Source organism: Pelecanus crispus, chromosome 3 (assembly GCF_030463565.1).
Source record: "Pelecanus crispus isolate bPelCri1 chromosome 3, bPelCri1.pri, whole genome shotgun sequence".
NCBI lineage: Eukaryota > Metazoa > Chordata > Aves > Pelecaniformes > Pelecanidae > Pelecanus > Pelecanus crispus.
The window spans coordinates 5,874,067-5,901,516 of NC_134645.1; the positions used below are offsets into that span (position 1 = coordinate 5,874,067).

Genomic DNA, 27,450 nt, shown 5'->3' on the forward strand with positions numbered 1-27,450 from the left:
CAAAATGTTCTGGCAATAAAGTAGGTTTTCTATGGCAGAGGCAGGATTTTCTGTTTGTAACGTCGCCTTTTTCACACTGTGACTAGCATCAAAATGCTAAAATTGTATTTAAAAAAAAAAAAAAAGCACAGCAGCTGGTATTTAGTGATCCAGGAAATAAGCTTGACTCATATGGCTCCTATATATCATAGGAGACCTGCACGTTTTTAAGGGAACCAAGTTACGTGTCTAAGGTCTTAGCATTGCTATTAGAATAGCTGAAGTGCAACAGAGCACCCCTCAACTCTTCTTGGTTTGGACAGGCGTCATTGCAAACAGGCAAACCCCAGGCAGATGTGGGAAGTGGGGCACTGTTAACACAACAAGGCTTTTTGACTAATGTAACGATTGTCTGTGTTGCATTTTTTCTTCTAGGAGACTGAGCTGCTAGATATCAGCCTTGTCAAAGATGCCAGATGCGGAAAACATGCCAGAGCTCCCAAGGTAGGAATTTTTGCTGTGTGCTTACATGTTATGTTTATGACCTAGATAAAACAGAACGGGAATTATATGCAAGAATTTTTTTAAAAAAAAATAAGTTCCCTTAGCTAGTAAGTATTTTGTCTTTTCTCCATTTAACACTGTTTCTGATGAGAAGCGTTACAATTGTTGAGCCGTTGTCATTCGATTCTGTACATAAAATGCTGACGGAAGCTCTGCTGGCAGTGAGGGAACAAAAATTCTGGTTTGTCAAGGTAAACTTAAGCAAATTCCTGGCTTCCCTGATGGCAAGGAGCTGATAGTTGTTTAGGTCCATGTTGCATTTTGTGCTGCCCGTTTTCCTCTTTCAGTGCCTCCTGAGGCCAGAAAGAGTTGGTTGGGTTTTTTTTTGTTTGGTTGGGTTTTCTAAAACTGTCATCAGAGAGGTCAGGATATCAGCTCCCTTAGGTCCGCTCCGATGTATTGCATTCTCCTTTGCCGTCTCTAAAGGCAGTAGGTTGTAGATATATGTTCTCTCTGGTGTTTTTGTTTGGACAGACACTACACACCAGAGAAAAAAACAAAGCACTTAGCTCTGGAAGCAAGATAGTGCCTCAGGGAATCATAGGAGTGATACAAAAAAAGGAAATCTCCTCAGGGGCTTGAAAGTATGGCTTTGCTGCTGCTTAGCCATGGTTGAACCGCTGGGGTTGAAGCAGCCCAAAGGAATGCTTCTCCTACCCTCATCTCGGGGGAGGAAAATGGCTGGGTCTGGATGGGCACAGCTTCCCCGGAGCCTCCCGCCGGGCTCCTCTTCCTTGCACGGAGCCCTGGCTCAGGGCACGGCCCCACGGGCTCCTCAGCCCCTCGAGGGTAGGCATGACTAATGGAAAAGGCTGTTTCTCAGTGCCAGAATGCAATTGTAGTTATCTCTGAACAGACTATTCAAATTTGGTTTTCAAAGCTTTCCATGTAGTGCTGGCAGCATTTTAAAGGCTGAGTTATAATTGAAATGCAACAGAAGTACTTTATGACATCCACATTAATACCAAATGAGTTCACCATGATTAATGGTTTTATGATGAATAGCAATAAAGTATTAACAATGGCTAGAACATTATTTTAAAATGCTACCCGCTTTACAGAGGACATTCGTGTTCTTCTAACAAAATGTTTTTAGCTAAAATTTATGCATAGCTATTGCCTCGGTGACTTTTATTTATTAGGTTACATAAAGGCTGTTTTTGTTACAACATGTTACGGATTTGACAGCAGTGGCATTAAATGAAGGGTATGAGAAAATCTTGACTTTTAGGGTGGTGAAATGCACCACCTGTGTGAATGAGTTTGCTTTTTGTCATTGATTTGTGTGTGGGCAGAATGAAAACAGCACCTGGGTTGGCTGTTGATGGGATCTTGCAAACGGTGTGAAACAAAATGCTCATTTTGGGGCCAGTCGTGTCGGTTTTGCTTTCATCCACGTTGTGGGGCTGAGCAAAGGAGTGTTGACTGCAGGTGAGCGAGCGTTACAGAAGCCCTGCTCGTGTCACATCCACAGAAGATCTAAAACTCATATAGCAGCAGGAAGGCTTGGCTCTAAGCCAAGCAGTAGCAGCTTGTGATTGCATGGAGGTTTCTAGTAAAAACCCTGGTACATTGGCCTAAGAGAGCAGCACCACGTGCACATGATACTTGCCAAAGTTCCCAGCTTTTCAGACGCTCTTTTCCACAGCTCTGCTTCCAGGAGGGAGCAACTCTTGCTCTCAGGTAAGCATAAATAATGAACTATGGCTAGAGGTAGTTTCTATGTGGGAAAGCAAGCTTCCCTCATGTAGCATGCCAAGAAGTCATTCACAAACTGCTTGTTGCACAGTAAAAGCGTGATGCGCATGATGATTATGTTGTGGTGATGAGTCTGAGCTGTACCCAGGAGAATGGCTCTGGTGTGGTTTATTGGTACCTGCAGAACCTCTTGCCCTGTATGTAATACAGCCTACGGTATAAGCTGCAGACATGGAGCGGAGTTTAGCTGCCTCAGCAACAAACACTTCTTACTGCCATGGTACCACTTCACACAGGTTTATTAGCTATCCCAGAAGGTAATCTCTCATGATCTGGTGGGATCATCATTGACTTGGGAACTTGCTTCCTGTAGTAGCCTTGCCAGGCAGGAAGGACAAACGTGCTGTTGTGCATTGATGCATCTTCCACTGTAAAACAAGAGATTTAGGTGATTTTCTCTTTTTTTCCTCTTCATTCCCCTGCCACCCCTCCATCTGCCTGTGGTCTTGGACCATTTTTATATTGCGTTAGGGGACTTCTGCCAGTTTATGCAAATTTTTTAATCTATTTTCAGAATTCTAAGAGTGGATTTCATCTGTGGGTTGTCATTAAAAACTTACAAAGTTAATGGGAATCTTTAAACCTTATTTAGTGTATTTCTGATCTACTGCTACCTTTTGGTAGAAATAAGTGTCATGTTTAATAAGCCTTGACTTTTTTATTAAATAAAAAAGATGTAATTCATTTTTATAGTAAACTAAATTTCAGTATCATAACGACACCCATAGGAAGCTAGGTGTGCTGCTACAGAAGACCATCAGCAAGTAATGATTTTAGAGGACTATAAGCAGTCATAGTTACCAAAAAACTCTTCCCTATCACCATCTGGAATACGCACTTCTTCCCCATATGCTGCCATATCCACCAGCGGGGACGCTTCTTTGGTAGCTTAATTAATCTGCCAAGCTCTTGGTCTTTTCAATGGCTGGAAACAGAGTCTGTTCTCAGGCTGCATTCAGTGTACCTTCTGCACAACCATCAGTATTTTTAATTTCTGAAAAGAACAGAGAAACACAAAGGATTTAGTTTCTCTTTCAGCCTTGTTGATTGACATTCACTTTTCACAATATTTTTCCGTAAGTCCAGACATATATATTTTGTGATTGTTCTTGCATGTTTGTTGTTGCCTCTTCTATTCATTATTATAAGGAAAAAAGAAAAAAAGCTTTTTCATTCTAGAGAAGTTTTCATCGATGAAGGATAAACAGCCAAATGCTTTGTTTTTATTTAGAAGGCATCGTACTCTTTTTGTTTTATCCTATTTCACAGTGTCCCTAAATTTGTTGAAAATGTGTTAACCTTTTGCTCCAGTAATTAACTCCAAGCTATGGATTGTCTTCTGTAATGCTTTGGCTAAGTGGGCATAGTCTGGGCTCTGGATAGGCATGCTTGTGTTTCCTATTGCTCCCTAGGCCGTAACATGTGTAAAAAAGGGTAACAGTAGGCTCCAAAACCAAGAAACATAAATGACTTATGCTACCATACACTGTTCACAAGCTCACAGCTTTTTCTTTCTGGGTTTCTCATCCGGGAGGTCTGGTTCCTTTCTCCATTCCCTATTGTGTTTAGCTTCAAAAGTTCCCTTGAAGGCAGAGAAGTGCAGCTCTCATCCTACAGTCGTCACATTAAGGTAAAACGAGGAATGAGCTGAGAGCCTCTCAAAGTTAGTATGTTAGCGCTAGGTTGCAGCTATGCAGGTGGTCAGCTCTGGCTGGCACTCTGAGTGCAAAACCACTTCTCCTTCTCCAGCTTCTGGTTTGTGATGATTGTCACTTTCTTGAAACCTCTCTCCTGTTCTTCCCGTTCCATGGAGACTTAAGAGCAGAGCACCACCACTATTCCTGGCCATGACAGCAGTGTATGGGAGTAGGTCAGAAAGGCATCTGCAAAAGAAAGACCTTCCTGAGCAGACCTCAGGAATAGTTACCCAGAAGACCTGGCTGAAACTACATGGAGTAGCCGAGCACTAGACCACGGTCCTAGAGCCAAGGTCATAGTTACCATCAGCTGGTAAGACTATTATCCAAGCTCTCACACATCGGGGTACTGTGATGAATCTGTGGCTGCCCCTGAGAAGTGCTGTTACCATGTGGAAGGTGTGAAGCCTAGAGAGAGCCTCACCTCAGCTCCTCTGGGTATAAGAGTGGCTTTGTGTTTATCCTTCTAGGAAACTCAAAACTTGTTTTCATCCATGGCAGTATCCACCAGTTCTTCCAAATGGTGCTCACGGCGGGGTAGACGAGACAAGTTCAGGAAGCTTGCACCAGTCTCTGTCCTACTTTGGGTGCCTAACGGCACCCAAAGGGAATTCGTAGATTTAGGGGGTTAGGTAGGCCCTGTGGTCTTGGGCAGAGAGTCAGAACGGTTTTACAGCAAAGGAAGTGGGGCACAAACATTGAAGGTCAGATCAGTCAGAGTGTTCAGGCATCTGAAAATAAGCCTGTATGTCTGTCATAGGACCTTAGGTTTCTAATGATGTAGAAGGGAGATCTTTAGTGGGTACCAGAACACTTGATGCTCGGGGGATGAGAAGATCGTCCTCCAACCCCAAATCAGTAAGTAGTACACTCAAATGACCCCTGTGTTACTGAGAAGCTTCAGCAGCGCCTTCTTCTTCCACACTGTCAGGGATGAGTCCTTCTGTCTTCAGCTGCTATTTTCAGAAACGATAACAGAGTTTTCTGTCTCAATGCAATATACATGCAAAGGCTTATTCTTTGGAATAAGGGCAAATCTCAGGCAGCACTGCAGCAGATCTCTAAATGAGAAGAAAAATGAAAGTAATGTTCTGAAGAGAACAAGAAAAGACTTATTAATTGTGTATGCTAGGAAAAAGTGCCTGAATTGAAACTACAAGGAAATTTATACAGAAGTGAGGGAATTATAAGATGATTATCAGGACTTTGCCTTTTTAGTAAGCATTAGAATCATTTAGGAAGGAGCAAGAGAAATTTTGAGAACAGGAGATTAATATACAGTTCATTTTTTCCTTCGGAAGACGTGACTGCCCATAAATTCAGTGCAGCCTTTTTGAAGCGTGGCATGCCTTTTCTCACAGCTTTCAGGGACCTGGAGGTGCTGCCGGCGTCAGCAAGGGTGCAGCGTCAGGATGCTCAGGGCTCACATTGTTTGTATTTTGAAATGCTTGAAGGAATGTGAAAATCATTAGTTGCAATGAAGCAATTATTTATTTCCTTTTATTCACACATTACCTGGCTGCACTCTCTTGAGTTTTGTTTTGATGTGCAGGCTAACGAAGAGACGTCTTTTCCCTTGCAAAGTTTAGCGAAGAAGTCTGCAAAATAAGTAACACAAGCAGCGAAGAGAAACGTACGCTTTTGTACAACGAGGCATACAAATAGCTCTGAATATTCACATACTTTCTGCGAAGCGTGGCAGTGCCACTTAAAAGAGCGTCCATGTTGTTAAAAGGGAGACATAGCTAGAAATGTCACGCGGCAGTAAATACCGGTGAAAGGTTAGGTGGTGAAAATGTGGCGGCTGCAAGCGTGCTCGCAGGACTAGGGAAATCACACTTTTTACCATCTTGTATTTACCTTAGCCAATAACAGTTTCTATGGAAACTAAAATCTTAATGCAACTGTGTTAAGTGTTTTTAGTAGCACGAAGAAATATCAGGTTGAGTTGGCAGGAATAAGGAAATAACCCCATGGCAAATGTTCATATTGAAAACTTTTGATGCATTTGATCAGTCTGTTTTCCCTCAAAGATACCATAAATCATTCAGCAGGAAATGAATTTCTTTAAATGACATATGCTATGGAACCTGTAGGAGATGAAATTATGAATGATGGAATCACTCTAATGCCAAAATGTTTATAGAGCATAGTCCCCAATTTTAAAAACACTCTGCCCCAAATTTTCTCACTTCAACGAGAAAGCTCTACAGAGAGAAATAATTAAGCTTTTATAATGTCAGAAATTTGCCAAGACCTCCACTACTATTAATATCATCACCAGCCTCTCTGTATTTAGTGGGTTTTCTTGAAATGCTCAAGTAGAGCGAGATGATTTCAGGAGTATCTCAGCTGTAATTTAAAAACTACACGCTTCTTCCCCACTGCAGAGGGTTTGCTGGTTTCTAACACATCTGTAGAGAAAAATCAACATTTTGTGAACTAGACGGGCTCAAAAACTGAAAGGAAAACTAACAAGGAAAGTCTAAATAACTATTTAACTGGAAATCTGGTGATTTTCAGGGAAATGAGGATGTGCAAGTCTATTTGAATTGTCAGAGCTATCAAGGCTGCTGTCTTCTGTGTCTGCTTCTGTACTCCATTGCACTGACTTAGAATCAGTAGGATTTTACTGACATTCGGGTAAAATTTATGCAGAGAAGCAGAACGCAAGACTGCTGTCTTTTATGTTGTTAATAATCTCCTATTTCTTTCTTCGGTTTTTAACTTACTGCCTGAATTCACAAATGCAGGTGAAGAACTTTTTGTGAACCCGCTCACAGCCCACATACGCAAATAAATAAATCGCAGGTAACGCTTGTTTGATTTGCCTCTGAATAAGTCTCTTAACTTCCAATTTACGAGTCCAGTGACAAGAGCCTGTCAGAGTAAACCGAATTCAATCACCTCATTTCCTTATGGTATCTGAACTTACATTTTTGCTGGCAGCCCATGATTTTTACGGTCAGGTTGTTTGTTTTTCTTTTATGGGGAGAATAAAAAAGGCCTCTGTCACTTCTGAAATACTTGAAAGCCAAGCAGTTATTCATTTGTTTAGGATAAAGTCTGCGCTGGGGCAATTCTGTTGTGTTTAATAACCTCCCTGATTAGACTGCATGTAGGAAATGGCAGATGGAATTTTGGGGTTTTTTCCCCCTTTCTTTCTCTTTTGTTTGGTCCACTCAGTAAATTCCCTGGTCAGCTGCCTGCATGGATCGCACAGGAGAGCGACAGGCCTGCCCTTTGCGGCACTGACTTCTGCCGCTCTGCCTGTCTCAAATGCTGCTATTGCTGTTATTTTTATCTGCTGATAAATGCACGTTGCTTTCCGTTCAACAGCCTTGGTGCTAAATTAGAAACTCGGATGTAAATTGTGCCTAAGCAGCGTTCTATTTCTGCCAAAAAGAAATAAAAATGGAATATGCACGCAGCTCACCTTCTTCCCACTCACCTTAGGGAGAACAGTGACATCCTCGAACATCCCCCCCGGTTTGTCTGTTCTTCTACATGGCTGCTTTTTTTCACGATAATGATTAAATTACATGAACATTTTCTCTAGGTTGAGTTGTACTTTATTAAGGAAGGTTAAGCTTAATTTCTTTGGATGATATTTGACCGGCGTTCACGCGGTCGCAGTTGTAAAGATGGGGAAAACCAACTAGCTGAAACGCTGCAAAGAGCGTGGGAGCGCTGGTCACGGTGGGAGCGAGGGAGTTTGGCCTTGGCCCTTCCTTGGGGGGGAAGAGCCTCGCGCCGCCCTCCTGCGCCCGCTTCCCTGCAGCTTGGCGTCACCTCTCTTCACCCGGCTGAACAGGCTCCTAATGGCACCCGGCATCTTTCGCTCTTCCAAATTTTCCCCACCAGTGCCCACTTTTTTCAGAAAAGGTCTCCCCACTGCCCACAGTAAAGTCCTGCTGCTTATTCAGGAATGAAGGCAAGTTTCTGTATGGTTAGGATACTTCTGAGTTTGTTTTTTTCTTTAGTTTTTCTTCCTTTTTTTTTTTTTTAAATCTGTTGAAAGCTAACTTCTTTGGGGAAGAGTCTCATCTCCAAAGATAAAGCTGTCAGTGCTGCTACCCAGGGAGCATGGAGAGCAGTTCTTCACTTCTCCATCACCTGGAGAAATGTCACCATCAGAAACATTATTCATGCTATTCTGGAAGCAAAGCGAAGCTTCCTCAAAGCGCAAACAAAGCCTGGGGCATTAAGTAGCAGCACAGTAGCCATTTTCTTTCTGCTTCATCGGGTCACAAGTCGTGTCTCAAACACGGCGGCTTGCCTAGCGAGTGGATGAGCACAAGCGCTTTGCACCTGCGCTCTGACGCCTGCAGAGGTTCCTCGCCTGCCTCGGAGCGCCGCTCGCTTGGCTGCTCATGCCTGCGGCGGAGGCCACCTCCGAGGCGATCGGCATCCCGGTGCACCACCAGAATGGCCCAAATCGGTGACGGTGATTTTATTTACAACCCTCTAATCCTTAGGGAACTGGGGCCTTTTCAGAAGCTTGTCGTACACCATATAACTTAGCTCTGTCTGGGTAGTTCATCAGATTCACTATTTACTAACGTTTGGGGTATGACAGAAAGCACAGGGCTTTGTCCAAGGCTTTCACTGTGAATCATTGCCAAAAAGATTTTTTTTTTTTTTCTTTTCTTCTTGCTGACGGTTTCAGTTAGCTTTCTATGCTGCTTAGTTTTTTGTTTTTCTCTGTTATATTTATAAAACATATATCTTCTTTTTGTTTGTATACTTTCAAGCCAAAGTACGCAGTACAAAGTACGTAACAAGAAATTCTGTATTATAAGAAGCACAAAGACATTTTATAAATGCGATTCTAAAACTTGATACTTAAATTTGAAAAGGCAGACACTGCTCAATTACATATGTGATATTTGAGTTTCTGAGAACACCAGAGAGTGTCAGTAAAGCTGTGCTGTGCTTTAAATGCTACTGCTGAAGGTGCTTTTGAATAAACCTGCATACATCTTTTTTTTTTTTTTTTTTCCTCCTTTTTCTCCTTTAGTATGACTTTTTGTGTGATTTTGAAGAAAGATTGACAAAGACAGCTTTGTGTGCTCTCAGGCACACATAATATTCCAAAACTATTTTAAATCCACACATAAGCCACTCTGAGCTTTCAGACTGCGGCGGTGGGGGATTAAAGTAGCACGCTGGAGGGCATGGACTCATCACTTAACTGAGCACGTGCTTCATGCAGATGTAAAGTTCAGTGCTACGGTAATATTTCCTGTGATAGTGTAGTTGCTTGTAATATACCTCCATGCTGTTTCAGCTTGAAAGTTTAAATTCCTCTTCTCGCCTCTCCCTGCCTCGGGCTAGGGCTGGCAGGAGGAGAGGCGGGTTGCAGAGCGGCATCTCTGGGCGGGTCGGTACCACTTTTGGTGAGCGTTGCGGTTGCCGCCGTTGGCAGTGGTCGCTCGGGTGCGGTGGTGGTGTGCTGGCACCCGCTCACCTCGGTGACGAGGCCGTGTCCGGTGTCGGCAACCTTTTGACAATAGTCGTGTTGCTCATCAGTAATACGGGACCTGGATGTCTTAGTCCTGCCTTCACAACCAGTAACGCTGATGAGATGGGAATGCAGCTGGGACAGCACGTCCAGCCGCAGCTATCGCAAACACACACCCACTGTCAATCGTGATAAAGCTCACTTGAATCTGATAAATGGCATTTTTACAGTGGCTGGCTCAAAATCTAAAAATTGTTGGGACAATATAAAGTTATTCTGGAGATGCTTTTTGTGAAGCTAAGATGTTAATATTGCCTATCAATGTCCTGTACTACCTGTTTGTTATCTTGCACCCCCTGTGTGTTCATATCCATGTGTTACCTTTTGACTTGCACTAAGATCGTAAAGATTTGGGAAAGTACATCTTTTTTTTCCAGTGTTGGTACAGTATCTGAAAGAGCAAAGTCCTGTTTCCTGAGTAGGGCTCCTAAGTGCAGTACTAATACAACAACTAGTAAGTAAAATGTTGCTTTCCATAAAAATAAGAAATGCTGCATTCAGCCGCTGTCATGAACGCTCAGTTTGGAAAGAATTTCAAAATTTTTCATGGGAAAATGTAAAGGTACTAAATAACTGAGTCATACTAGTCTTTCCTTCTGAGTGGTAATCTTCATCTAGAAATATTTCATAAAAATTAAAGTATCTATTTTAGCAGTAGTGTGGAGCTGCGCATCCAGAGAGAGATCTGATGGCAGTGCAATACCCTCCAGCTTCAACTGTGGAATCAACAGGCTTAAGTGAAAATGCCAAAGCAGAAACATTTTTCTGCAATTGTTTAGAACAAAACGATTTAAATTCTCCGTTTTATCGGAATCCAGCTTGGTGATTTTCCATGGCATCCCTTATCTTGTAAATAACTGGTTGGAGAAAACTGCTAGGTTTTAATTAGTTGCAAAGGTTTGATATATTTGTTATTGTCTGCATATAAATGGCTCATTCAGTATCTCCTCGTGGAACCGAGAAAAACCATTTAGGCTTAGAAAAGAGACCACTGCGAAGCAAAAGGATGAGGTGTAGATCCCAAGTAACCGTGGCTGACAGAGACACCGGTTTCTTCTCACGCAAATGAAGTGCCTCCCTACCCAGCTCTGCAGGGAAGAGCATTTTACTGGCGACAGGACAGCAGGGTGCTGGATAGCTGAGGAGGAGCAGAGGGTGATCGGCGTTGGTAAGTTGTTATCTGTGTTGGATGGGGCCGCCTGTGTGCTGCAGTGGATGTCAAACCCTGCCTGGAAACCCTCAGGCAAATGGCAGGAACTGAGCAATTTGTGATTGAGTTTAAGTAAGTATAAACTGTCTTTGGTCAGAGCTTGTGACTGAAGAGATTTGGTTTTAAGATTTAGAGGAGTCGTAAAAAAAGAGTTTTCTTTAACACTGAAGTTATTGAAGCTCGCTTAAATTCCATTGGAACAGCTTCCCACTTCAAAGTTCATTATCTTCCATATTACGTTAGCACTTCCTTGGTCTTGCAGCTAAGCACATTTGGCTGTAAACCTGTACATTCCCCTAATGTTTGTTAATCTGCACTTGTATACGTCCAGTACAGAGGTCTAAGAAAAAGTGATGGGGAAAAACTTGGCTCTCCAGGCTAAAACTTTGATCGCAAAATAATTACAGCCCCTGCCATAAATAATCCTTGTTTCCTCGCTGTAGCTTTTCAGTCTGTTTGCTTGCGTCCTAAGGCATGTCTGTGCTGGTCGGAGAGCCCAGCCGCACCAGTGACGCATGACCTGACGTGATGGCCACGGCAGAGGGACTGCTGTGCCTTGCAGTGACACAGGTGTCCTGCAGAGAGACCTCTGCCAGTATCACAGGGAAACATTTTATTAGGAACATGAAAGTGGGACTTAGAAGAGTCAGCTACAGATAAGGAAGCTAATGGGAGCAAATGGAAATTGCCGAGGGTCTGTGTGAACTATAAAGCAGCAGGAAACCATGGCTATTTCCAATGTAATCATATCAGTATATTCATGTTCAATCCACGTTACCATTTTTCCAAAGCATCAAGTAGAAATGAGACTGTTTCCTTTTGCTCTAGTCTGCTGTGGATGTATAAGGTAGAGGCAAGTGCATCCAAATATCCAATAGCTTTTTTTATACAGTAGGATATTTCTGAAAACCAACCAAACCAAACACCCTTCCTTTTTAATTATGAATCCGATTATGCTACCAGGTAAGGCATATGAATACTTCATTTTTAGATACATGCTGGGTAGTATTTGTGTGGTCATAACAAAAAACCTTACAGCTGTATCGAGCATGAGTTGCCTGTCTCTGGCTTTCTCAGCTCCATCGCCTCCCAGCCTAATCCTAGTTAAATAAACAAAATTATCAGCTGTTGCCGCTAGGGAGTTCAGACACTCTGTTCCACTCCTGGGGTGTTAATGAGCCATCCGCAGGGATGTTCCTGCAAAATGGATGGCATGGCGACACTTGCTGATACACAAGCATGTGCACGTGGGAGCAAAATGGTTATCTTTATGTCAGTGCTAAAAGAACATTTTCTGAGGGCCAAAGGTTTGCTTAATGCATTTTTCAACCCTTGGTGATTCACTGGAATAAAGTGTGGTGTACTCCTGGTAAAGACTGCTGTGTGTTAAGATTGATACAGAGCTACACCTGATTCAGCAAGGTTTTTCTGGCTGTCAGCTGCATCGTGGATACATCCTTCCCAAGGAGAAGCATTTCTACCGCTATGACGCTGAATGGGTAAAATTGCCGCAGCCCATCCTTGATATGGCTGATCTGCAGTAGCGATGCATATAGACAGAACTAGGGGCTGTTTTCCACATGTGGGTGGCCTTTTCTATGGTTATTAGTGCTGTAAGTGTCCAGTGTCCTTCATACTTTGTATTTTGATGATAAAAATCAGGTCTTCATTCCTCTTGAGAAGATCAATCTGCTGAGAAATCCCATGCGTGGACCTATGTGTCATTCCTGTTGTACAGAAATCATCATATGGGATGTGTAAGAAAGTAGGTGAATTACACGTTTCCAGAACTTACCCACTCTCGAGTGTGAACTTGAGTTCATACCCCTGAAGTGTAGATTGAATTATTAACCAACGTAAAATTGCAAGGATCTTACTGAAATACTGGCGATGTACCAGTGCTCTGGGATTGTGGCGTGTCCTAGAAAGAGAGTGTGCAGAAAGGGCAGATTCAGTGCTGATCTTACACTAAGGTTCAGCATCGCTCTATTTTTAGTTAGTAGAACTATCTTGATTGAATCACCAAACAAGGCAGAAAAAACCCAAGTGTGTAATTGTAAATTACAGCAATCTATTAAAATTCAGGTTTGCTCTTTTAGAGGTGGATTCCATGTGGTTTTAGGTTTGTGAGCTTCCGAGTTATGTTGTTTTACTTGGGGAATTTGGATAAAAACCTGATTACCTTACTTTGGAGGAGAGATACCCTTGGCTGGGAGTTCTGGGCTGCGGTATTTTTCAGTATCCAGTTTCTTTGTTGTTTTTTGGAATTAGAATGAGCTTGCAAACGTGCAATTTGAGAACAGGCCTAGATGGTAGCTGATATTTTTCCACCCTGTTGTGCACTGCCTCTGTGTCTGGGTTCATGCCCATCAGGGGAGACCAGTTTCCAGGTATTAGACGGAATTCCAATGATAGTTGATCACTATAACACCTGTTAAAAGAACATGTTTTTTCCTCATTTTTCCAGGAGGAATCCTAAAACAAGTGTATGTATAACTTGCAGATACCAACATCATAATCTGGGTTGTTTGAATTCTGCCATATCTGCAATAGTCAGCACCTGCACTGCAGAGCAGATGTGATGCAGACAGAAAGGTGAGCTGTTGGGGTTAGGTCCTCTCCAGCAAGCTGTGAATTTGGCAAGGTTTGGCCATATTTAGGGGCTTTGGGTCTGAATTTTTTCTTTTCTTGCAGGAAAGTTCTATCCAGTCCTGGTCCTAGGACAGCGTTAAGCGTTACAGTTTATCGGAACTGGTAAAAAATTGGATTTTTTTAAAAATAGGTCAGAGGAAATGAGACCTTTTTGCTGTGTTCAAATACAGAAAAAAGCATTACCAGCTCAGTGATTTTTATAAGAAATTTTGTGATGGAAAGTTCTGGTAGTTCAGGGGAGCTACACTGACCGCAGGTCTGACTTACAGTGCATCCCAAGCGCTTTTTTACTGTTTTGAAATGCATCCAATATTGATACTGCCGTAACTGAAATTACACAAAGATTTTGTTGTTGTTGTTGCTGCCCCGAGTGAACCGCCCTCCTCCAAGATTAATGAAAAACAGAAAAAAACCCTATATGAGAAACTGTATGCTGTAGTTGTGATTGTTTAGTGTAAATGGCTTCAAAATGGTGTTTGCTAATGAAGTGGCAGGAGCAGAACAGTTGTGCTAGGTAGGGTCACAATAGAAAGGGAAAAGGCAGTCACATCCGTCTCAGAAATAATGGTAGCAATTTGCATGTTGTTAAAATGTTTAAAGAAAACAATAAAACGGAAATCAGGTAAACTAAAGCAGACTCCTTGAATGGTTCCCTGCGTGTTGAGACAAATAGTAGAAACTAGCGTGTGTCGGGAGAGCCGACAGCGCGGGTGGCGGCCAACCCCAGCCCTCCGAGGGCGGTGGGAGCTTGGCTTTGGCCTTTGCTGAGACCCAGGCTCCCTTCAGCGTGCTAAAGAACAAAGCCACCATGGACCTGTTTTCTGCAGTATATTTTCGGTAAAAAATTCTAAACCACTACAGAGTCATTTGGCAATTTGAGAAGGCAAGCTGATTTTAGCTAACGTAGTTAGTCCAGTTTTGCTGTGTCTTGCCTTGCTAAGGATGAAGATGCCTTTCTGCCCTTCTTCCCAAAGCCGGCTCCGGGGATCTGCCCAGGCTGCTGCTTCCATGCCCAGAAGCAAGCCCCAAGCCGCAGCCCGCCGATCTTCCCCTTTTCTTTCCTTGTGTTTGCATGCACCTCAGACAGCACTGTGGTTTTGTAGGAGAGAATATCACCTCGGTCTCCAGAAATATTTATATCTATTTGGTTTTAACAGTGGTAAAGTCTTTCTTCGCAGCCATGGACTGTTGCTACTAGGGTAAACGTGCGAGTTGTCGGTGGGTGAGTGGCAGGAGGAAGGGGAGGAGAGGAGGTTGTTTATGTCTCGGGGTGTGTGTTTTACAGGTCAGTGCAGGAATAACATTTTCAGAACTGCTGCAGAGGTTTGGTTTTGCTTGGTTTTAGCTGAAAGAGGAGGAGAATTTATTCTGGAGTTGCTTTCAGATTGTCCTTCAGAGTGACCCTAGGTGCTGGGGTGCTTTGGGAGCTGAGGCTGCTGATGGTGTAGAAATTCGCTCCTGCTTTTGGTCAGTGCCTACAGGTCAGCTTTTGTTCTCACAGTCTACACATGGATTTTGCTTTTCAGCAGTATGAACCAAACCTCTTTGCTGTAGAGGTGGTAGTGTTAGAGTTATGCTACTATTCACTAGAGTACGTAAAGTAAGTTTTTCACTCCTCCTGGGTCCTATGAGAACATCAAGCCCTTGCAGATGGTGACCATTCATTTTGTTAAAGGGGTGAGATTTGTCCGTGGTTGCAAGTCATCATAATTGACACGTTAATCGTTGCATCGTGTTTCCCACTGTAGTCAAAATGGTGACGTTTCTGCGTGTTTCAAAGGAACTATTGCTGCTGTCAATTGTTGTAGGCAACACTGAATATGATCTAGCTTATTTTTAAGACACTGATATGTTTGTGGCAGTATTTCAATTGGGGGAACTAAGTTTTTTTACACTGTGTTTTTTACATCCTGCTAGAGTCAGGAGTCTTGCAAATGGTAGGAGGAGAAGTGGGATTATTTAACTGTTACTTACATAATGAAAAAAGAGACTTTGAAAGCTGTGCTCAGGTCTGGTCATATTTTGATGATGCTTGGCTTTTCCTGTTGGTTTGTATTCAAAGTGATTTGTTCTCTGGAAGCATAATCACTTGATATTGCTAATTTTTGCATATGACACTTGCAAATTATGTAAATAAAAGAAACCCTTTACCTTTTTTTTTTCGGTATCAGCTACTAGCTTGATTATGAGCATTTAAATGCCCGTGTATTTGAAAGGGAGGTACCGTGTTTTCTACTTTAAGTGAAAACTTCTTTGGGCAAATTACAAATGCCAAGGTAAAACTTACCAGGCTGCAAACAAATGTTACACAGTTTCTGTTAGCTTTCTGCCATCTGGCAAAACCCAATTACCGTCAGAGAGTTTTATGCTCTTTACAACGATGCTGTTCTTGGCAATATGGAAAATGGACGTTTGTAAGAGAGACTCCCACAGCTGGTCGTGCTGCCAGGGGAAGAGAAGGTGCAGTGGAGGTGGTGGTGCTCATGTCGTGGGGTGGGCTGTGCCACCCTGACGGAGGAGCCACGAGTTGTTCTGCAGAGGCCTCTGTCTCTCTGTGTGGACCAAAAAGAGCCCTGATGCTTGTGGGCGATGGGTTGGGAGCTTCCCCCTCCCCTGCCCCCAGATCGGGTGCCAGCTGCTGGCATTGTGGATGCCTCCACGCTGGCTTTAGGAAATTTCATATTTGTAAACGGTTTGAATATTTGGAATAATTATTCAGCTTATCTGTTCAGTTATCTTTGTTCCAGCACTCAGAAAGCAGGCTGAAGAATTTGTGCAACTCCACAGAATCAGGGAGCGCTAACACGAGCACGTCTCTTAGCACTCCTATACATTTGCTCACCCTTATTTAAGATTCCTCTTACATACGCTATCCACTGTGAACTCGCTTCGTGATGAGAGCCGACAAGCATAGATGCAGAATTATCTGAGCTGGGTTTAGCTGCCTGAACCACACACATCCCATTTAAAGGAAATGTATTGCTATCCTGTCTGCTTACGGAGCCTGATTCATCCAAAGCACTTAGCATATGCTTCAGAAGTCTTGTTGGAAGAAAAAAACCTGTAATGACCAAGTATTTGTTTTGCACATCCAAGAAAGGTGTGATCCCAAAACTGGAGAACTGGGAGACAAAGTGTCATTTAAAGAGATTTCTATATTAAGTAGCCCAGAATTAAGGTGAGTGATGAGAATGTAAAAGCATTGTCAGAAGCTTTCCCCTGAGTAGTAACTGCGCCTGTTAGTCATGCAGTTTATCCTGATGATAAATTCAAAACAATTTGCAGGATTATTTAGTGTATAAGAAAAAATTGCATTTTCCTTCACTCTTGGAGCTAATGTCAGACGTGATATAAAACTGTTTGATATAAAGTTGTTTCAATTGCAGTTAAATATGAGACAGAGACTTATAATTCTAACCTGCTTATAAACCAGGGAAAAAGATGCTTTTAGTTGCCTGAAAATAGTGGACCCTGCTGTAGGTACAGATGGATATTTTTTTTTTTCTCCCCTTGGGTGCACACTGTCGATTGCTCCTGGGAGTACAGAATTGAATTGTGCATGGATACATAATCCAGTCTGGCCAGATGAATGTTGTACAGTTGTTCTACCTGCTGAAAATAAGGGGGCTGGAAATGGGAAAACTAAGAAATGCATGTTTTTCTGTGCCTTTCTATATGGGATTATGCTTGAGAATTGCAACACCACGGGTCAAGGACCACCGTATATGTGTTGATATAGGTTCTGTGGTTTCAGCAGCATGCACAAAAAAAAGCAAAGGGCACATGGCCAAAGCTCTCATTGAAATCCATGTGCTCAGTTTTGGACAGAGGGAGCAGAGGAGTGGATTTCATGCTCACTTGCACCGCGGAGACAGTTGTTTATACAACCAAGTAGGTTTAGAGCATTTTTTGTCACAGGCTTTAAAGCTAGAGTGTATTTATATCAATTGCCACAAATCAGAGTTCTTGGGTAAAGCCAAAATCTATTTATAGGATGTTTATCAGTACGTCACGTGTTTTCCAGTTTCCTTGATGGCAGAGTGAGCCAACCCCCAAAATGAAATGAGGAAAGAAATGCTTTTCTTGCTGGGACTGCGAGCACGGGCAAGAGGCGCAAGGCTTCCTTTGCTGCCTGCAGTTCTTTGCTCTCACATCAGTGCATGATTGCGGTCTGGCAGGGGGATTGATTTTTGTTTGGGTTTAGGAAGTAGAGGGCTTAGAAATGTCTCCGGGAAATGAACGGGCAATCAACAGGCAAATCACCGAAGGAAAGAATAAAAAAAGCTGTATTTCAGTGTTACTTATTCTTGAGATATGTGGCAGTGTTCTTTAAAATTCCCATCACCCAGAGCGAGTTGATTGGGTTGCTTTTAATTTTACTTCAAATAATAAGTTCTTAGCGTGAAAAGCCAACTTGAGTGTGCTCTGCACTTCCCGAATCACTCTTTCCCAAGTTGCTCTTGCCACTGATTAGCGGATATAACAGAAAGAAATGTCGTCGCGGTGCAAAAAATGGGCTGACTTGTCACATTGTATGTGTCTAAGAGAAAATAATACACAAACTAAGAACAAAAGTGCTAGTATTTGAAACTATGGCTGGGAAAGAAATACGATGGCTTACTGCGTTTGAAAAGCTTTCTTGAAATGCAGAGATGAGCGATGTGGGCAGCGGCTGACGCTGGGTTTAAAAATGCTTTTGCAAGCCCTGGGGTGGGAGGGCAGCATGCCGGCCGGGCACGCACAACTCAGCCAGTCTTTTTAATAATTCAACTGGTTTTGTTTGGTTTTCAGTGTAATTTGATGCGTCTGTTCTGATTTCTTTGTATATATACATTAGGAGCTTAATTAAAAGCTCGCAAGACTGTTTACATGTAGAATAAATTTTATTTCTTAAGCATGAGACTGGAGTGAATGAAGCGAACAAAAAAATTCTGATGAGCAGTTTTAGCAAACAACATCACAAAGGAGACTTGGAGGAAAACTTAATGTATTTCAGAAGCAATAGCTATTTAAACTCATTAATTTAAATTTGTTGCAAATACTTCTGTTTGTTTGCTCCTTTGAAATAGTTGATATCAGTGGAAATCACCTACTTATTGCTAGAGGTAGTTTTATATTAAAACAGATTTTTTCAAAGTTAAAAAATATTTTTCTATTCTTTGTTTTTATATATTTTATAGGTAGGAGTCCTGTTACAAAGCGTGAATGGTACTGTCTAAAATATACTCCTTTAGAAATGTGGGGAATGTTTTTTGGTTTTTTTTTTAATGTGCCTGGCTTCTGTTACAAGTGACTTTTTCTCCTGAAGAGGAGAAGAGATGGGTGGTGATCACAGGCCTTGTCTGGTAGGAATGAAGCGTCAGCATCTGAATGCAGTTGCCTTGGAGAGGCAACCAAAGACCAACGAGAGGACATTAAATTTTAAGGACTAGCAGCCAAGGGTGGTAAAACACGTGAAACCAGCGGTAGCGGGGCCTGACGCAAAGCATTGCGCATCGAGGAGCCCCAAAAGTGAGCTCCACGTGCTGTATTGGGGAAGGTGGAGCCCACTTTTCCTTTAAAACAGAAAGACGGGTGGTACTGTCAGGATGAACCTTCAGGTTAACATTACTTTTCCTCTTTTGAAATGCTCTGCAGTCCTCCCACGCACCAGCTAGCCACGGAGAGCCAAGAAGAGGGGCAGAGGTCTAAACTCACCATCAGAACACTAAGTTGGCCCCACAGCACTGCAGGCGCTACCTTAGCCCGCTCCGTTTGGCCCTGTATTCTCAGCCTTGCGCCAGGCCCCACTTGTAGCATCAGAAGCATTTGTGCACCAAGGGATACCCTGCGCTAGGGAACTCGCAGAGCTGAAAACCGGCCGTGCTCTTCTCCCTTAGGGTCATTGCAGTTGGATCGGTTCCCCGGCTCCTGTTGCTGTGCAGCCATGCGGGCGTGCGCGTTGGCACGGAGCACGAGGGAGCCCGCAGGGCCAGGCAGGGAGCAGGGGATGGGGAGCAGGAGGGACGGCTTCGCCGAGTAGCGTCTGACAAAGCCCGATGAAGATGTGGAGGCAAAGCGCACCTTGTGCAATCCTAGTAGTTATTTAGGTTTTATTGGGAGACAGCTAAGCCACAAAAGAAGTCCAGTAAGCAGCAATTAATAACGCTGGTACAATTTTGTTGCGTCGATGTATTTGTTTCTCTACTCTTTCTACAACTATATTTACTTACTCCTAGCTAGAATCAAAACAGTTACTACTTTGAAGTGGTTTGAAGTGCCACGTGAAGCACCTTCAATTACGGATTTCTGTTGATGTCAGTTCATTTACGAACACCCAACCTGCCAAAGTATTTATACTTAGTGTAGTTGCATTTTTAGTGCATTTCTCTCTTTCTTTCAGAAAGTTGCTTTGTAGTTAGTCTTGCCTCTTGAAAACCACATGTGAAATCACTCTAAAAGAGGAGCTCAGTTCAATGAGACGCAGCCCGCACCACTACGTGTCTTTGGTTAGGATCATGCATTAACCTATAATCAGTTAAAGTATGGCTTATAATCTATTTACAATTCCATTCCTTTATCTATGACATGTTTCTTGGAAGAACAAATTATGTTTGACAGTGCACTTCATGTTTGAGAGGTAAAATCCAATTTGTCTAATCCTAGAAAGCTGGCCGTCATGTTTCTATTAATGAAAAACCTCGAGTCATCCTGTTGTCCAAATTCCGCAGCAGGAATGACCACTAGCTGTCCATTAACCTCCTTCAGCACGTTACGCATTAAAGCACCAGCTAGGTAGGAAGATGGAGGTAAACAAATCTCGTGACCTCCTCCCCTACAAACTATTACAATCTAATTCCAAATATTTTCATGTTTTTCATGGTATATTTAAAGGCTGAACCATTTTTACTTCTGTAGCATGTACGACTGTTTATTTCAGTGATGAAAGAGATGACTTAACATATCTTGATCTTCCACTTTGTTTATCTGCAGTACTATCAAAGTAGTCTTTTAGCTGTGCTTTGGAATAAACTGTAGGCTAGCAGGCATGGGATAGAGAGTGTTTGCAAATGTGTATGTTTTGTTTAAAAGCCAAGGAGCAGAATCATTATTATTTTGGGATCTGTGCCTGATGCAATTTTCCAGTAGTAACTAAATCAGACAGTGCCCTCAAAATTTGTTTGCTTTTTTACAGTGAAGTAGGGATAGTGTGGGTATTGTAAAATTGGAGTGAAGCATTAAGTAGAAACAGTATTTACAACAGCATGCGTATTTGTTTTACTGAAGTATTTCTTCTCCGTTACACTTCGTTGATGACCTTTCAAGTCCTTTCCAAGTTTACATTTCTTCAATTTTATGACTCTTATTTTTAAAAAATAAGCTTTAATTTATTCTTTTCTCCAACAACTATAAATTATGGAAGAGAGTACTTGTATTTATAAGTAAATCTTGTAGGTCAGAATAGTGAAATGTTCTAAATTGATGACCTGCAGTAGAGCTTAACCTCAATTATCAGTGAGGAATTTATGTAACGTCTCATCTGTTTCCATAAATCTGGGAGGAAAATCCTGACAACCTCGTCACATTTGCTACACACACTGTTTTATTTTAATTCCCTAACCTGGAATATTTCAATCTAATTGTGCATCTCTGAATCATCAGATAATTTTTCTGGGAGAAAGAGAGATTGTTGTTAACTGTCAAAGCCCAGGAAATATGAAACAGGAAATCCAAAGGTTTCTAACACTATGCAGAAGGCATAGCTGCGACTCTGAATAATCTTTCTTGCTACGTACTTGTCTGATAATTGAAGAAGGATACACATCTGCTGCCACTGAGTTACTGCTGTTGGTTTGCACGACTCCTTGGCTTTCCGTTCTTAATTGTTTAACATCAGATAAAGACATCTTGGAAAGAGTACCTGCAGGACGGCGGCTTCCTAAGACAACGCCTGACACAGAAACACCGGAGTCAACGCTGTTCTAGTTCCATCCCCTGGCTCTGAGGATTTGCAGCAGCTGAAGATAAGTAAATGATGCAGTGGCTCACGCTATGGCGCTGATGAAACAAACTTTACGCAAAGTTTATATGTCGCTTTATCAAGAATGTAAAATGTCCTGATAGCATGTCTTTCCTAATTGCGCTTTGCTTGTTACTTAGTTCCTTATTGGGAAATGACATTAGCACTGGGCTGCTGGTTTTTCTGCTTAAAGAAAGAAGGCTAAAAAGAGGCAGAACTCAAATTATTTTTTTGGAAAGGAAGTTGAGTGAGAGAAACAGACTGGAGACCAGTTATCAACAGCACAGAAAACTCTTGAAATCGTCAGCCTGGAAAGGTGCTGCACACGGCACTGCTGTATTCATTTTCCTCGCCACCTTCAGCTTATTTAATCCTCTGTCTTGAACCTCCTTTCCTTTGCAGAGGTCTCTGTGCGGGTATAGAGCAAGTTTCTTCTTCAAGCAGCTTGACTCGAGCATTTGTGTGAATGCCACCCTTCCTTCTCAGTCACAAAGACGTTCCTTTTTTATAGAAGATTGCAGTATCTTTTTAATAAGCTATTTGAGTTGAGCTGTAACATTTAAAACAAGATGACGAGACGGTACCTGGAAGCAAGTTAGAAAGAGATGTTTCAAAAACTCTTTGAGTGGAACAGTGGCTATATATACCCTGCCCTGGGTATAGAGTTCCAGGCAGGGTATTCAGTGGAGGGAGATCTTTCTGCAAATGCTTCTCTCTCTTCAAACATCCATGGAGGCATTTCCCTTTTCTATCACGGGCTGATCTCTGACTGAGGATGCTGTTAATTAAACAGGGGCTCTCGACACATGAAAGGATGTGCAACCGAATGCTAATTGTGCAGGAAATAACAGCAGTGGAGTGGGCTGCGTAGAGGGCATGTCATAAGGTTCTATTCCCTGGCAAGAACAGAAATTGCCTGGTGCTGAAATCTGAAAATCTGATTAAGTTGTCGAGAAGTGGGTAGGGTCTGAAGGACTACACGTGAAGATTTGATTTACAGAGAGAGAGGATGAAACAGTAGTTTCGTCTGGAAATTATACCAGCTCTCTGCTTTTGATTAGCAGTTACAGAGTATGGAAAATGCAGCTGCTTGATTCCCCTCTCACATACATGCTGTTGAATCACAAGCAGCGCAATTTCTCTCAGTGCAGTTACTGTTTGTGTGCTTTAGAAGCAAAAGGCATGCAGAACATCAGCAGTTTCAACAGAGCTCTGATTTCATCCTTGATTTTTCTTCTGCCACAGTCTGTTGGCATCAGAGTGCTGTTCTGGAGCTTTGGAGTTTAATTGCCTTTAATTGTATCTAGAAATCTAGTTCCTAAAGTACTAATAGGTTGAATAACAGCTTTTTTTTTTTTTTTTTTTGTTAAATTTCATTTCAAAGCACTGTTTTGTCCTTACTGAATTTTCATTTTAATGGTTGGTGGTTTAATGAAAAGATCTTTCCTAAGATTTACAAGCAAGCCAAATTTTATAATGGAAGTTTGGATAACCAGCTGAGCTACAGACTTTAGATAACATGAATGCTTACAAATCAGCTTCGTTTTGTTTCTGAGCCCCTATGCCAGCTACAAGAATTCTGCTCTTCAAAAATATTGAACAGAAATCAGAGCATGACTAAGACTTGGTGGGAAAGATTCGTGCAAACAAAAATGGCCAGAGAAGCTCAGATCTGCAACAAAATATTTAAAAGAATAAAATCCGAAGGTGTTCATACATCACGTAACCTTTTCCTCTAAGGAATAGTATTATGGCTTCAGTGTAGAAAGAGAAGCACAGCCTTGGTGAAAAACATCAGTGACCAAAATATTCTACATACTGGAGACATCTACAGGGAATGTATTTTTTTGAACTGAATTATCTTACTTGTGCAGCAGCTTTCTTCCAGATAAACAAACCCAGACAGATCTGTAAGCAGATTATTAAAATATTGTGCAATTAAAGAAAAATCTTGGAAATACAAACCATTATTTCAGTTTTATATGTTCTCAGTTTAACCTAAAGCCTGCTAGCACAACTGTATGTAAACTGGGCCTTGTAAACATCTGAGTTACACAAGATTCAGTACCTAGCAGCAATTTATTCAAGATTTAGCTTAGCATCAGAATAAAGTTTCCATCTAAACTAAATTAAGAAATGGGAGTTGAAGTCATTCTGTGCCTAGACAGGAGCACTCAGCATCGTGCAAAATCAGTCTCTCAGTAGTCACAAACAGCAGAGATTCTGCAAGTAAATTCCTTTTATCACAAAGATGTTAGCTGTATTTCATGCGTTATAAGGAAGTGAGACATAAGTAGAAGAAGTAATGTTCTATAAGTTATCCGGTGTCAGGCTTTGTATCCAGCACCATGATTTCTTTTGAAGTGGAGATAACAGATAACATAGAAATAGATGGCCACTACTGTGTGAGAATAATTATTAAACAATTCTAACAACAGAAGTTAAATAGAAGATACCGTAAGCGGCATCAGCACTGAAGAACCTTCATTAATCTATAAGAAGCATTTTCACTTTGAGGTTAGAAAATTTGTCTCTGGAAAATCATACTGCCTTAATTTTATATTGATGATAGCAAGTCACATGGAGTTGACTCCTCATGGGCTAATTGTATTAGGCAAAACTGGAATTCATTGAGAAATCAAGGAAAAGCCTGGTTTTCAAGAAGTAGCTTTGCAATACAATACTAGAGGTAGTATTTAGGCACAGCCAGAAAAATAGTTGTTTTAAGCATACCAAGACACAGTACGTTATAAATCGTCATGCAGACAGAAGTGCCAATTAAATGAAAGGGGTTGGGGGGGGGGAGGGGTTGGTTGTTTTTTTGTTTTGTTTTGGGGTTTTTTTTTAGTGGAATTGGCCTTATGCAAAAAAAACCAAACACGAACACTTTAACTTTTCCAGTAAATGCCTTGTATACAGCAGTCACTAAGTTTTTAAAATTTTGTTCCATATTGGGGTAGAGGTCTGAGGGTTTGAAGTTTGTCCTATAGCAGCTGCTGATAAATCAACACATCGGTACATTGGGAAACTGTTACTCTATTAATGTTAAAGCTACAAGTTATTGTAGTGTACAGGGAGCAGAGGTATCGCCAACATTTGTAGCAAAAGTACCAAACATGGCTTTTGGTAGAGAAGTCTGCTGGAGGAAGAAGGAAGCTCTGGTAATGACCTCCACGTTGCAGCTTGTTATAAGTGGCTTTTATTAAATGTGATGGATTTAATTACTTGTCTTCAGGAGGTAAAAGGTCTTTGTGTGCACTTGGGCACATTTACACCTGTGAGGAAATTGTACCTATACAGGCAGTATACAAAGCCCAGTTCCTGCAAGTAGCCACAACACTATTAACTGTGAAGGATTCCTGTTGAAATGAGGATTTGGCGCAATGGAGCTGCACGTCTGAAGGAGAAGACGGAGTTCAGGCTAACGCGATTCCCTGGGTGTGGCCGACGACAGGATTAGCTGTGGCTGTTTTATGTCGTTTTAGCCAAATTCATCCAGTGGAAAGGGTCTACCCAAAGCATCTCTGACACATACGTATGAGCTCATAGAAGGAGGAAGGTGCCCTCATGTGAATTTATATTATATATAGGTATGTCTGCAACTCTGCAGGCGTTAGTCCAGTTGTATGATAAAAATATTTTCAGTTCTGTGTAATAAGCCCATTGCAGGGGCTTTATCTAGGTCTATGTAAAGTACAGGATTATATTCTAAAACAGTGCAGGTGTGGTTGGTTTTGTTGCTTGATTTTGGTTTTAATAGATACAGAAAATTTAGGCTTTGCTTTTGCTGTTGTTTTGGCTGAATGCGTGTATGTGCTTATGCTGTCATTTCCTCCAAAAGAATTGGTTTAATCCGTGTTTGCCATGTTTTCAGGACTTTGTTTTAGCTACAGTATTGCTTCTTGCCATACCATCATTCCTACCTGCTGGGAATTGCAGGATGTATGGCTCCATAGCGAGTCTCCACAAGTAGCTGCACTTCATATAAACAGGGAAGTATATGTGCTCATGCCTTCATATAACACTTCTCCAAAAAGGAGTTAACGCGTCCCTGTGGGCACAGTAAAGGAGCTGTGGAGTTATGTTTGCTGAGAGCTTTGGGCTTGCAGAAATTCCCCCTCGGGCCTCCATAGCTATCAGCCCAGTAAGTCACCTGAAAGCATGGCTTGTCAGAAACCGTATGGGAGGTTCAGCTACTTCAAGACTGATGCACTTTGAGAGGTTTTGCTAGAAAAACTTGGTAGTAAAAGCCTTATTATGAACACAACCGTAGAAGCAAACCAGTTCTTTTACTGGCAGAAGTTTCTTTCCTCTGGTGAAATGGCTTTATTGACAAACTAACTTAGTGCTAGTATGAAGCTATGCCTGCACCGAGAGGTTTGCTGTTACCTACCAGCGAGGCTCAAAGCTGGGCAGAGACTTGAGTTTCGTGTAGGGAAGAGCCACCTGCGACTGCCGAGTGACACGGATCGAGAATTAGGATCTCCGATACACAAAATAAGAGCTTGTGATTGATTGTTGCTGTCAGTTAAATGAGGAGAAAGATTCTGCAATCCACACTAATGGAGTTGAGATACTGAAATTAAATTTAGGAGTGAAAAATGCCCTGGCCTTAGTTAAATTTAGTGGCTGATCCACTCAGTGGTAATTGTACACTTGCAATTCCTTCATCTGGACTGGACTTAAAATATGTACTTCTGTGATCAGATTAAATGAAATTTTAACGATCAACTGGGGTTAGACAAAATACTAATTAAACCCAGGGAAGTCTATTAATGTAATTAGCCTCAGGGCAAGACAATTCAAGAACTGGAAACAAATTATTTGTAGTGTCTTGTCATTTCCGAAGTAAAAAGTTCAAGTCTAGAGAGAAGAGACAAAAAATGGAAGACTTTGTTTAGAAATGATTAGGACTGAGTGTATTTGATGTATTTTTATACCTGCTGGGTAGTCTTCAGTTGTCTGCAGTTATCTCCTGACTTCTGGCACCATCACAAGGTGATCCTGTATGTTGTAAACTGCGTAAGAAGGAACCCGCGTGGCTTGGTTTGAAGAAGTGCTCTCTTTACCAGCCTCATAAGCCAGCAAAGGAGTTTGGAGGTTGAATGGACATTGAAAAGCAAAAAGTCCTTGAAAAACATTTAGTTTTATATTCAACCCTTCTCCTTTCAGGTTGTATGTTCAAAAATATGTTCTATGGAGCATGGGAAGAACTGTTCATGCTTTTTCTGGGCCTCTGTTTTCAATGACGGTTGGATTTCCTTTCCTTGTAGGATTCTTCAAAAGCAAATTTTTAGGTGGTGCTTTCACCTTTCCTAGTTAGGCATGTTTGATATGTCAGACTGAGAATGTGAAAGGTGGGCGTAACTCAGGCGCCATTCATTTCTGACAGTTTTGGCCAAGGTCCGTAGGTTGTCAGTAAGCGCTCAGTACTGTGGTGCAGGAAATCTTGTTAAAATACTGTGGTCTCTTCTGACTGCCCCTTGAAATGTCCCTTAACCTTGAATTCAAGGAATAGAAAGTACTATGCTGCGATGCCTAGGTCTTACTATATTGAGCATCATGGCACTGGCAAAGGAGACACGTTCTTCCTCTCCCTTTCGTGACCGAGCAGTAGCCCTGCTGGCATGCACTAGAAATCCTGCTGAGATGGTTCCACCAAACATAAAGATGGCAAAATTTGATTGATGGTGGTCTGGCCTAACATTTAAAAGCAGCTACATAACCTTCCTGCAAATAGTAGACACTTGCTGCAGTGCAAGTGATTAGGAATACCAAGGTTTCACTTGCTTTTAAATTGCCACCATCTAAATTTCAGTTACATCAGGTTGAGGCAAAAGCTGGTCACTTGAGCTTTGTATTTACTTTGCCCTATTTTTCATTCTACATTTTAGAGAACGTTTAACTTTCAACTTTCTGATGAAATTAAGAGAAGAAAACATTTGATTCCTTATTACTACTATTTTAGAGGCATGGCAGAGGATGAATCATTTCCCTTTTTGGCTTCCAGTGGTCTAACACAGGCTCTTTGGCATTTAAAAAAAAAACCACCACACCAAACCAAAAA

The 27,450-nt window shown here is 41.8% G+C and overlaps 1 protein-coding gene across 1 annotated transcript in view; it reads left to right on the top strand.

The window, feature by feature from the left end:
* The window catches only part of PLCB1 (phospholipase C beta 1), a 417,836-nt gene that overhangs the window by 120,948 nt on the left and 269,438 nt on the right, over nt 1-27,450 (top strand). The window contains exon 3 of the mRNA XM_075706801.1: nt 415-483. Within this exon, the coding sequence (XP_075562916.1) occupies nt 415-483 (69 nt within the window). The remainder of the gene's footprint in view (nt 1-414; nt 484-27,450) is intronic.